This window comes from Talpa occidentalis, unplaced genomic scaffold (assembly GCF_014898055.3).
Source record: "Talpa occidentalis isolate TD23 unplaced genomic scaffold, MPIMG_talOcc4v2.1 talOcc4.16, whole genome shotgun sequence".
Lineage (NCBI taxonomy): Eukaryota > Metazoa > Chordata > Mammalia > Eulipotyphla > Talpidae > Talpa > Talpa occidentalis.
Genome location: NW_023601653.1, coordinates 85,409,341 through 85,421,740, shown reverse-complemented (window position 1 = coordinate 85,421,740; position 12,400 = coordinate 85,409,341). Strand labels below are relative to the sequence as shown.

The 12,400-nt window shown below is 66.2% G+C and overlaps 1 protein-coding gene across 1 annotated transcript in view; it reads right to left on the bottom strand.

Annotated features, from left to right (window-relative positions):
- Window positions 1–210: 210 nt before the first annotated feature.
- RASSF3 (Ras association domain family member 3) overlaps window positions 211–12,400 on the bottom strand; it is a 43,220-nt gene continuing 31,030 nt past the window's right edge. Inside the window, exons 2-5 of the mRNA XM_054696745.1 lie at window positions 5,688–5,795; window positions 4,308–4,527; window positions 2,974–3,083; window positions 211–360 (exon numbers count right to left, since the gene is read on the bottom strand). Of these exons, the coding sequence (XP_054552720.1) occupies window positions 211–360; window positions 2,974–3,083; window positions 4,308–4,527; window positions 5,688–5,795 (588 nt within the window). The remainder of the gene's footprint in view (window positions 361–2,973; window positions 3,084–4,307; window positions 4,528–5,687; window positions 5,796–12,400) is intronic.

The window sequence follows — 12,400 nt, the reverse complement described above, 5'->3', positions numbered from 1 at the left end:
TTCGGCGTGGACGCGCGCGCGGGTCGGGCAAGTCTGGAAACACGTGCACGTGCCGGGCTCTCCGCGAAGGCACCAAAGTGAAAGAAGAAGAAACCGCCGGAGCCCGCGGCCGGGGAGGCGGGAGGGGCCGCACCCGCGGGGAGCAGCCAGCGTCGCGGGGCGGCAGAGCCCCCGGGGAGAGACGCGGCGCTGGCGGGCGCGCGGGGCCCCCTAGTCGGGCTTGCACAGGGCGCGCAGGGCCTCCTCCAGCTGCAGTCTGTAGGCCGCGTAGCGCCGCCGCAGGCCCTGCAGGTGCTCGGCCTCCTCGCGGTCCAGCATGCGCAGGAAGTTGTGCAGCTCCGGCAGGCTGAAGGCTTCCCACTGCGGAGACAGACAGGCCGCGCCGGGTGGGCTCGGGCTCGGGACCGGGGCCGCCGCCGCCTCCCGCCCGGGCCCGCCCGTGTCCCCGCGTCCCCTCCCCGCGCCCCTCCGACCCCCGACCCCTGGGCCCGTCTGGCTCCTCACTCCCCACCCGACTCCCGCGGCACCGGAGACCGCGCCCCGCGCCCCAGGCGCACCTCAGGCCTCTGCACGCCACCCGGTCCCGGGGATCCCTGGACCGCGCACCCCTCGGCCCTCAGGGCCGGCCACCGTCACCTCCCCCCGGGACGGCCTCCTCCCCAGCCGCTCCGGCCTCTCAGACCCGCCGCCTGTGCCCGCCAGCCCAGGGCACTCTGGGGAACGCCAGCCTGGCCCCGGCGCGCCCGCTGACCCTTGGGGCGTCGCTGAGTGTCCGCTAAGCCCCCCCTTGCCCCCCCCTCCCCGCCCGGCGCCCTCCTGGCCGGGGGCTCTTCCCCTGGCTCGCCCCTCGCCTGCCCAGCTCAGCATCAAGGGGCAGCTCCGGGGCCCTTTCCCCACGGGATCGCGCCCCATCCCTGCACCCCCTTCCCGCCCAGGCTGCGGCCGTCGGCGCCGCCACCCCGTCACAGCCCCATCAGGACAGGGGCTCTGCCTCCTGCCCGAGCCTCCGGGTCTCGCCCCAAGAGCACCGGCCACTGGCCATAGCAGCGGCACCGAACCCAGGGCTGGTCTGCTCGTCTGCGTCACCTGATCAGTAGAACAGTGGGCGTCGGGCCTCCCTGGGGGCGCAAGGGGCTCCGCGCCGCACTACGAAGCTGCCCGCGGCCTCTGCGGCACGAGCTCCATCCCCCGCCGGCCAGGGAGCGGCCCGCAGGGCGCAGCAGACTCTCCTGTCTCCCCGCTGCTCCCCTCAGCCGTGGGTTTCGGTCAGTCTGCCTGTTCTGCTCCCCACTGTCTCTGGGGGATCCTCTCACCCCCCCACCTCTGGCCTGCACCCCAGCTCTTGTAGCATAAATAAATAAATCTTAGCAACAACAACAACAAAAAAACCAGTGAATGTCGCTGGCCTGGCAGCACTGGCTTCCAAGGACAGATCTGCCCCTCCCTACAGGGGTCCCCGGGCCTGCTGAGAACCACCCTCACCGGGACCCCCCGCCCGGACCCCCCACCCCATGGCCAGGAACCCCCCAGGATCGGCGCTGCTGGGAAATCCCCAGAACCGTGGGGCAGGGAGAAGGCTGGGCGGCCCCGGGCCGGGTGAGAGGACTCAGGGTGGCGCCACCAGGGCCGCACGACCGAGGCCCCCGGAGACCGGCTGTCACGGGCGGGGCCGCGAGCCGCGTGGAGCAGGAGAACAAACCTTCCCGTGCCGGAAAGTCCACTCCAACAAATGAACATCTTCCTCTCACCTGCGTCCGTGCTCCAGTAGAGACGCTCCATCAGGCCAGCTCCTCCCTCCCTGCCGGCCGTGGGGGCCGCCTCCCTCCTCGGTTCCCCTCGAGGGCCAGACGAGAGCCGCCGAGGCCCAGCAGAGCAGTCGGGGCCTCCGGCGCGGGGCAAATCTCAACCCTGAGCGGACACGCTCCCCTCCGCAGGGCGCCCCGACACTCAGGGGCGGGAAGTGGGAGGCGACGGGCCACGGCCGGGCCTGGGGGGGCGAGGGGCCACTGGCCAAACGAGACGCCGAGTCAGGCTTGGGCGCCCCGAAGTGAGCGGGAATCTTGAAAGCATCCAAACACTGACCCGAAGAAGCTTCAGGAATGCTCCACAACCCCCCTTGCCCCTAAGACCCCCCTGAATAAAGCTCCGCTTGAGACTCAGAAGCCGCCATCCCCGCAGCGCGGTCACACCCGCTCCCGCCCGAGACTCAGGCCGCCGCCCCCTGCGCTGACTTCGCGGCTGGGCACCGCAGGGGCAGGATTTAAAGTCCCGCTCCCGGCTGACAGGAGGGACGCAAGGAAGCAGCGTTTCCTCCTCCTAACCTAGACATTCCAGCCGCGCTGCGTCATGCCAAGAGCCACGTGGACGCCGCCTCTCGCCCCCGCGGCCGAGGAAGACGGAGGCCCAGGGCCGGGGACACGGGCTCCTGCGCCGTTTTAAAGCTGCTCCTGGGCCTCGGGGGCCAGTCTAAAGCTCATTCCTGGGCTCAGCTGGCCTCCAGGAAGTGTCCGTGCAGAGAACACGGCACCCGGGCCCTAAATAAATCCAAATCCACGGCCATCTAGGTGAAAAAGGAACCGATTCCAGGAAGTCGGTGTCTTTGCGGTAAAGAGATTGAATTTCCTTCTACTTCCCTTCAGCTCAAATTAGCCCGGCGCCTCCTGTGGGCCGCAAACATATGGCGGGATCAGCTTTCAAAGTTCAGCTGGATTCCAGCACTTGGGAGGTCAGAGGGGGTGAAAATGACCCTGTGGGTGGAGATGAGGTGACAGAAAAGCATTTCCGCCCCCTCCGAAAAGGCGAGGCCGGCGTAACACTCTGCGCAGGAATGACCCGCAGCTGCCTTTGGGCTCGACTCCGACTCGTCACAACACGCGGAGCCGCCGCCGGGGTCCCCCTCCGCTCCCAGGGCGGACGGACAGCGCCCCCAGCTTCCTCCCCGGGCGGTCAGGGCGAGGAAGCGCGACCACTCACCTCCCCGGCCTCATGCTCGCGGAGAACGAAGCTCAGCGTGTCCGTCCGGGGCCCGGCGGCCAAGCGCAGGTGCAGCGGGCGCTCCCGGTCCGAGAGCTTGCAGGCGTAGACTGCGTGAGGGGCAGGAGCGTGTCACCCGCGCCGCCCGCGTCACCGCGCGCCCACCTTCCCGCCAGGTCAAGGGCCAGGTCACGCAGCCCCGTCACCCCCCATGCGACCCCCAGGCTACGGCGGGGCGGGCCAGGCCGTCTGCACAGGCAGCTGCGCCCCGAGGGGGACACACTCCAGGAGTGGAGTCAGTGGTGATCGGTCTCAAAACAGACGGAGGGTCCTGCTCCTCCTTTCAGAGAGAAGAGGCAGCGCTGAGCTTTAGGCCCTGGCGCCCCTTGAGAAGCAGCAAAACACCGTCCAGGGGACGGAAGCCAGAGCTCTGGGAACAAATCTCCAGATACATCAACTTAGACTGGCAGCTGCAAATAACCCAGCAGCAGAACACACACTCCGGTGGCTGCACACCCGCCCCCCACCCCTGCCTGTCCTGCTGGAAGATTTGCCAGCCTTGGGTTAATCTCTCAACCCGGTGCCATCGCTGGGCCCGTGCAGCTAAAGCCCGGGCGGGCAGGCGAAGACACTGGCCGGCTGAGAGAACCCCGGGGTCACCCGCGTTATGCTGGCACATCCGACAACAGCTGTGGCGTAAATCCCACCCTCCCCTGCTGCTGCCTGCTGCCCTGCCTGGTCACGCTGTGTGTCCAGGAAACGCCCGCCCACCCAGCACCAGGCGGGCCTCGTCGCCACGCGATGCAGGCGCTGCCGCCGTGTCCAGGCCCGGCTGTCTCCTGGGAGCTGCTCGAGGCCCCACCCAGAAACACGGGAGCCAGCTCAGCAGCTGAGCGCTCACCCCCAGCCTGCAGTCAGGGGGCTGCTAACCCAATGCTGCCCACCGTGGGCACCGCTCGACGCTGACCTGGGGGGTCCTGCTCAGCCCGCGCAGGAATCACACACTCTCTTCCGGGCTGGACGTGGGTGTGAAGTTCAGATCCCAAATCAAAACACTGTTCACCCCCTGTGTGTGCTGCTGGGAGGGCGGGCCAGGCACCCCGGGAAGCCGGGGCTGTGCGCAGTCACCCCCGGCCCCATGCAGGCTCAGGGGACACAGCCCCAGGGCGCGCTCGCAGGCACCCTGCAGTGGCATGTGCGTCAGAGCCACCCAACTCAGCCACGGAGTCAGGGTGGCGCCCCCCAGGGCCGTGGCCTCAGGTGGCCCCCGGGCTGACACAGCTGGACGCACACAGCGTGCCTCCTGCTGGGGACAGAGACGTGAAGGAAGGTACCTTGGTCTTCCCTGTGACAACGCTTGTAAAGTGCAAACTTGGCCGGGCTCTCGGCCACGAGAAACTTCTTGAGCAGGGCCTCGATGACCTCCCCGACGGTGTTGGTGCTGCTGATGTGAAGCGTGTTCACGCAGCCGTTGCCTGGGCCGGAGGCCGCGGACGTCGGCTTGCAGAGCTCCAGCTGCACTTTGATGAAGCCAGTGTACGTCCCGTTGGAGTTCTGGCGAGAGAGAAGCGCACACTTAGCTGGGAGGGCGCCGGGAGGACACGCACACCCCACGAAGGGACAGGGGAAGCTTCTCTGGCTCCGAGGTGGACGTCACCGTGACCGCCCCCGAGGGACCACCTCCAGGGAGGGTGGCGGGGGGAGGCCTGCGGGCAGAGGTGGGGCCGGGGTGAGGCAGGCCCTGGGTGGAGGCCGGCCCGGCCACAGGACGCAACACCTGCGCTGGTGGCCAGCTGGCCACGGAGAAGGAGGCCACGCGGGACTCCGAGGTGCCGAGTAACAAGGAGAGGCCAGAAAACGGCGATCGGTTGTCGGAAAAGTCACGATGTATCTTTTTCTGTTTTCTGTGCAAAAATGTGCCGTGACTCTCTGACAACCGAAACCTCGCAGTCTCGGGGCAGTTGGCAACACGAGGCCCCTTATCCGTCCCTGTGATAAGCACCGGAGCTTGTGTGTCTCTGAACCCACACGCACAAGGGCCCCGCGGCCCCAGCAGCTGACCCCGCGGCTGCACGGGGTGGTTCTGACCAGAGCGGGGTCGCGGCTCGGAGCGGCTGCTGCTCCTGCACATGCTGCTCGCGGCAGCTCCTGTACACGGGCGGTTTCTCAACGGCCGTGTAAGGTGTGATTTTTATACGGAAAACGACACTTATCCAGCGCATACAAGCTGATGAGCGCGGTATTTGTCCCCGGATGTTGGCAGGATTATTCCTTAGCTGCCAAAACCAGCAATGATGGTCTTGACTTTTCTTTACATTCAGATTATTGAGAAAAATGTTGACTGTCGTGTGAAAACCTCTATATGTTAACTACAAACCCCGTTATGTACAAGTGACACAGTTAGAGCAAAACATTAAAAGCCTGTCTAGTCCATCTTCTGTCCACAGCCTCAGTTTACAACACACAGTCACTTATTCACTCTTGTGAAAACTGTAACCTTTAAAATGCAATGTTCACGACTCTTGGATAATGTTACTTCAAAATGCAGCTTTCACATGGAAGCTGGAGAAGTATTTCACCTTCCGGGGCTGCACACACGGATTGGCAAAGTTCTGCAAATGCTTTTCAGGAATTCTAAAGCACACCAGCAGCTCAGGTCTGTCTCTGACACGTGGCTAACGTAACCAACACCTTGAAGCATGACGGGCGCTTACCAAGGTCATCTTCAACTTGTCTGTCACGGCCGCATTGTATTTATGAACTTTCTCTTGGATTTCCTCTTTGCTGAGGGAATTGTGGGTTTCCTTCTCTTTCTCCACATCCTGGGGGAAGAGACAAGACATGGCACACGTGAGCAATCGGGAAAAAAGCAGATAAGGATTCTTTTCACATCCCACACGAGAACAGCTGTGGAGCCGTTTACCTTGAATTGATCCCCCGCCCGACCCTGCCCCCCCCAAGCTCCCCAGTGTCACCCATAAGTTGTGGTTTTATTTTCTTCAAACTTCAGCCCTAAGAAATGTATCACATCAATTTGTGACAAACCAATTTGTCAGAAGCTAAAAGCAACATTTCCATAAATACTGTTTTGCAAAACTGTCTCTGCTAACTTTCCCATCTGCAAAAGCACATTCCCCAAGAGCGCCTGCCGCGCGCGGGCTGCTTCTATTCCAAACAAGATTTGAAGACACACACCAGAAGCTTCTCTCTCTTTTTTTAAAAAAGATTTATTGGGCCTCCCCGGTGGCGCAGCGGTTGAGCGCTGGGTTGTGGAGCTGCCCGCAGCCTCCGCAGTGCCAGTTCGATCCCCGGCTGCTCCCCGGCCACCGGAGGAGGGTCCCACATGGCGCGCAGACCTCTCCTGCCGCCCGCTGCTCCCCTCAGCAGTGTACCTCGGTCCTTCTGCCTGCTCTGCTCCCTGCTCTGGCTCTGGTGAATCCTCTCACCCTCCCGCGCTTCTGACTGTGCCCAGTGCTTGTATAAATAAATAAAAATAAATCTTAAAAAAAAAAATTATTTATTTATGCATCAAAGAGGGGTGAGGAGTCACCAGAGACAGAGTGGGGAGCAGAACAGGCAGATCCACTGAAATCCACTGCTGAGGGGAGCAGCGGGAAAGCAGGAGGGGTCTGCTGCGCCATGTGGGTAGCTCCCTGGCAGGGGATCGAACTCATGCTGCAGAGGCTGCCGACAGCTTCATAGGTTGCGTCTTCACCCCTTGCGCCACCACGGAGGCCCCAGAAGCTTCTCTTTAGCAAATCTATCACCTTTATGATCTTTACAGGTGTTAATATTTATTACCAAAAAGTATGGTCATTAATAATGTTCACTGGCACAAATCACTGACCTGTCAAGTTATAACCAATTTCACCTGCCAGGCAAATCTTCATGTTAAGATGCAAGTAGCAGGGCCTCCTGGGGGCGCGAGGGGTTAAGCACCGCACTGTGAAGCAATCTGCAGCCTCTGCTGCAGCACGAATTTGATCCCCAGCTGGCCAGGGAGCGACCCACAGGGCACAGCAGACCTCTCCTGTCTCCCCGCTGCTCCCCTCAGCAGCGGATTTCAGTGGATCTGCCTGTCCTGCACCCCACTCTGTTTTTGGTCAGTCCTCTCACCCCCCGCACCTCTGGCCTGTACCCCAGCTCTTGCATGCATAAATAAATCTTTAAAAAAAAAAGATGCAAGTAGCAGACTCCCCCTAAGCACCCCCCAGCCTCCCACCCCTAGTTAAATGCTCGAGTCACTGTGGAGAATCACGCGGCGGCCCCTCAGAGCCAGGTACACCAGGCACCTAACTTGTGCCACACATGAATTCTGCCGGCAACGTAACAGGCGGGCATCAAGACTCCGGTTTCAGATGAGACCAAGCGGCAAGAGGTCAGTTCACCGGCCACTGGAAACCCAACTTGTGTGGCAGTGACGGGACATACCTGGAGCCTGACCCCAAGAGGCAGCTCCTTCCACCCAGCCCCCCACCCCGCCCCCGCGACGAGCTGATGGGCATGAGAGGGGCTGGGGCTCCGGACGCCAAGGGGTCTGTCAGGGACAACCCCACCAGATTAGACACCTAACAGCTCCTCCCTGCTCCGCGGCCCTGACAGAAGTCGCAGCCAACACCCCCGGCATCACCAGCAGCCCTGCCGGGCTGCCCTGCCGCTGCTGGACTGGCTTCCTGGAGAGGGCTGCCGGGGGTGCCCGGGGAGCGGGGACCAAAGTCCTGTGGCAGGCGCCTCTCCTGGGCTCTACCCCAGCACGAGCCCCGCAGGCAGCACCGCCCAGCTCCCGAGAGGCCGCGCGGTGCCGCTTGACCTTGGGATCGATGCAGTCGGAGGAGCCGGTGCTGAACTTTCATTTCCTCCCTCTCCCGGCCCCGAGCCCGCCCACCCGTCCGTGTTTCCTGGACCGTCCTCCGGGTTCTGCCCGGGCCTGCCCACGCCGCCTCGGGCCCTGCCTGGCTGGCTGAGCCGCTGCCCGCGAGGGGGCTGATCTGGAGCTTGGCCGGGAGCCTGAGTGGAACCCTCTCCCCTGCGCCTCTCTCCCGCCGCATGCTCGGGGCCCCTGCGGCAGGCGTCGGGGCGCACACAGCTTGGTGACCCGCCTGTAGGGGCCGGGGTGGGCCTGAGTCCTCGGGGGACAACGCGGGTTTCTCCCCTTAACAGTTTGGGCGCCCCTCAGTTAAGCCCACGCCCACCCTGATTTTTAGCCCAAAGGTGCCCCTGGGGCCACATCACAGCCGCCCCAGCTCCAGGTTCTCAAGCAGGGTCTGCTCTGCTCTGTGACCTAGTCTCTCGCCCCTCCCTCCCTGACTCACCGTCACTCGGCACTCACGCACACTCACACCCCGGTGCAGCGCAGGAGGGCTCTGCGGCCAGGAAGACTCCGGTCTCTGCCCTCAAGGCCCGAGCGGGTGTGCGCGTTCACCCGTCATGTTCCCGCTTCAGCCCCGGCCTGGGGACGCCCGTGTCTGGGCAGCAGAAAGGTGCCCGTGAAAGGCAGCCCGGCGGGGCGCAGCAGCGCGCCCTCACCCACGGCTCAGCCGCGCAGCCCGAGAGGGAGACGGCTGGCGGGCGGGAGCGCAGGCCCAGCCCCACCGCCCCCGGGCCTGGCGAGGGGGCGCATCTCTCCCGGGGCCTCGCGTGCAAATTAGACTTGACCCCGCGCTTGTGCACGGAGCAGAGAGGGGGCTCCCCATGCCGGGCTCCACACGACCCCTGCCTCAGGCCCTCGTGGGGACCCCGGGACGAGCCTCGGGGCGAGGGGCCGACTGCGTCTAGTTGCCGCCTCGGGAGCGCCCCGACTGGCTGGGGAGCAGCCGCCGTGTCAACCTGCTTTCGGATGTACTGTTGGGGTGCGGGGGGGGGGGGGGGCGCCGAGATTCACTTCCAGAAGCCGCAGTGACCGTTTCCACGCCAACGGACAACACGCGGCCAGCACCCTGCTCCCCGCCGCCCGCCCAGCCGAGTCTCGCTCCCGCGCTTCGGGGCGACCCTCCGGGGGGCCTCGAGGCGCCCGCGTGGAGCGAGCAGCGACGCCCCCACGGCCGGGACGAGGCCGACCCGAAACAGAGCTCGGCCGTCGCGACGGGCCGGGAGCCGCCGGCGCTTCCCGCGAGGAGCCGCGGGCTGGTTCCCCTCTCCGGCCGGGGAGCCGCGCCGGGCGGGCGCTGGTGTGGGGGGCGCGCAGGCCGCAGGCTCGGGGAGACCTCTCGGCAGCGAAAGGCGGGGGGCGGGGGGCGGGGCCGCCCGCGGGCTCCTGGGTTTCCACCGGCCACGCGCGGGGGCCAGGCCGGGCCACGGCGAGGAGGCCCCGCAGCGAGCGCCGGCGGAGGAGCCGCATGCGGGGCGGGCCTGGGGGGCGGGGGGAGGGAGGGGGTGGGGGAGGGGGAGGGGAGGGGAGGGTGGGGATGGGGGCGGGGAGGGGCTGGGCACCCCACGCCCGCTCCGCGGCGGTGCAGTCAGTGGGCACCGCCAAGGAAAGGCGCCGGGGTCCCCGCGCGGTCCCCGGGTCCCGGGCCGGCCCTGCGGGGGCGGGTCTGCAGCGCCACAGGCCCGGGAGCCCCAGCTCCGTGTCTTGGGGAACGTCTGCACCGTTGACCCCTTGAGACGAGCCCCCCGTTTCCTCTCGAGGGGGAAGATGACGGCTCTGGGGACACAGCGGACCCCGAGGCAGAAAGAGGCCAGACGGCTGGGGGGGGAGCGGGGCCGGCAGGGGCGCCCGGGCACCCCGAGCCCCGGCCGGGCAGGGAGCGGGACGCCTGGGGAGCCCCGCGGCTCCGGCAGCTGCTCCGGCTGCTCGCGGGACGCCCGCGCCCGGCCTGCGCCCGCCGAGCCGCCTGCGGGGCACCTTCTGCTGGCCGCGCTGCTTCATGCTCCCCCAAACCTCCCGCCCCAGAGGCGAAGTCCCCCAGGAGTGAGCAGCCCCGCGGCTTCTCCTGTCACCCCCGGAGGCTTCTGTCACCCCCAAGCGGCTTCGCTTCCCCTGTCACCCCCAAGCGGCTTCCCCTGTCACCCCCGGCGGCTTCTCCTGTCACCCCCGGCGGCTTCTCCTGTCACCCCCAAGCCCGCGGGCGCTCCTGGGGGGCTGGGCTCCTGGTGGGGTGAGAGCGGCTGTTGTTTCTCCACGGCGAGTGTTGTTGCGGCCCCGCCCCGCACCCCCGCCCACCCCGCCCAGCCCACATGGAAGAGCCCAAGTCACGGTCCTCTAAGAAGCTGCACGCGGGCGAGCCTCTGAACAGGTGCTTCTGCTCCTTCGTATTCTTCTGACTCCTCCGGTTCTGAAATTCTAGTCTACACGCTTTGAGGCAACCCCGAAGCTCGGGAGGGGCCTGCGCGGGGCGGGGTGAGGACGGCCCTGCTGCTCCAGGGGCCGCGTCGGGCTTGCGGGCTCTGGCCGGGCCCTGCCAAGTCCGGGCTGCGTGGCCACGGCCCGTCGCTTGCCCTGTCGGACCCTCAGCCGCCGCCTCTCTGAGAATGTGCCAACAGCGTGTCCCTTACGCAGCTGCATGAAAACACGGCGCGCCCGTCGCTCAGCAGCTACCGAGCTGGGGGGCACAGCTCCGGCCCCCCCTTTCCAGCTCTGCTCGGCTAGTTTACTGTCTAGTTGCTCCTCCTGTGCCCCCCTTGTGGGCTGGACGCTCCATAAGAAGCAGCTACGGGCTCTCCCCGCCAGCACTGACCCTGGGCAGGAAACCGTCTCGGCGCTGACGGTGGGGGCACGGCAGGCAGGGAGCAGTCATCGCGCTCTGGGTGCCTCTCCCTCCCGGGGCGTCGCCCTGACTCCTGGCATTCTGGGGGTGCCCCTTGGCTGATGTAAACTCAGAAGGCAAAGGCCACCAGCAGGAGCTTCCTCCAAGCGAGCCTCCTTCCAAACTCGCAACTTCTGCTGGTCTCCTCCCCAGCTGAGGAAGAGCCGCCACCTCCCGACGTCCCAAATGGGGTACCCAGTGCGGTGCCCACAGGACAAACGCGGGCATCACGTGTACAGACAAACACCGGGCGCCTCGTGCCGAGACCACACGGGCCGGAGCAGTGGCCGCCACCCCGGGGGGCTTCAGGGACAGCTGGCGCAGAACAGAGTCTTGGCGAAGGCGCGCGTCTTCCGCCGGGCTCCTCCCAGGAGGGGCACCAAAGAAGTATCACGAACCCGAGCAGGACGGGGTCTTCTCTGGAGAGACCTCCCCTGCAGAGGGGCCTTCGGGCTGACCCGGTCACGCGAATGATGCCAGGAGCCAGAGGGACTGTCCCGGGATGGTGAGGTGAGCGGGTGCGCAAGTGCAAATCCCAAAGCGGGCACAGGACGGGCACGGCCGGAGCTGGTCCAACACAGCCTTGAGGGCTCCTCCCGCCTGGGTCCCCACTCAGGTCCCCACTCAGAGCCCCAGCCTCGGAGGCACAAGGGGGCAGAGGAGCTCAGCTCACTGCAGGCCCCTCCGCGCCACACCTGCACGGCATCTGCTGTTCGTGCTCCTGACAGCAAAGAAGAGGGGGTGTCCCAGCCCCCTCGTGTGCCTTGTATCAAGAGATGGGAACACAGGGGCGGCGGAGGGAATGCACAGCGCACTGCAGGCCAAGCCGGACACCAGCCCGCGCCGGCATGCTCTGTGGCCAGAAGAGTCGGAGCCCCGTCCCCGTCCCCCGATGACCAGCACCGTAGGGAGCCCGGAGTCTGACAGGCCCAAGAAGGTATCGGGGAGACCCGCGCAGCCTGCAGGTGCCTCTTCCCTCACTAATTCTTCACCAGAGACGGCGCCGTCACCGGGGGTCCCGCGCTCCTGGTCACAAACAGCCCCTTTGCCCCGGGCGGCCTGCCAGAGCCCCACAGGCAGAGCGGGGTCCTGGGGGCGTCTCAAACATGGACCCGAGGAAGAAGCGGGCGGCGGCGTGTGCAGGTGGAGGCCGCTGCGGCCTTCTCTCTGCGCAGCTAGGGGGGGCCGAGCGGGAGCCAGGGACGTCCTCGGTACCACCCATCGCTTCTCAGTCCTCCCAGCCTCCCCTCCACGCACTGTGCCCGGCCCCCGCGAGTCTCCCGCAGCACCGCGAGGCCCACCCCTGCTCCCCAGCTGTGACCCCCCCTCGAGGCCCTGCCCCCGAGAAGCCGAGCCGGCCGCCAGAGCCCCCGCTCACCTCCACCTCAGAACCTCGGCTGCCCCGCCGGGTCAGGCTTGGCCCCCCCTTCGCTTCTTCCCGCGTGTACTCTGCGCGGCCTGTCGACTCTCACTCCGGAACCCGGGCCGGGGCGGGCTGGACACGGGCCCCGGGGCTCCGTTCTGTCTCCACCGGCCCTCGGGGCCCAGAGCGCGCGCCCGCATGGCCATCGCCTCTCCTGCGGGCCCAGCAGTCCGCGCGGAATTGTTTTGTTTGCGTCTCAGAGCTGAATGAATGTGCAGGGCACAAAAGGCCTTTGTAGACCGGAGACGGCACGTTTCAG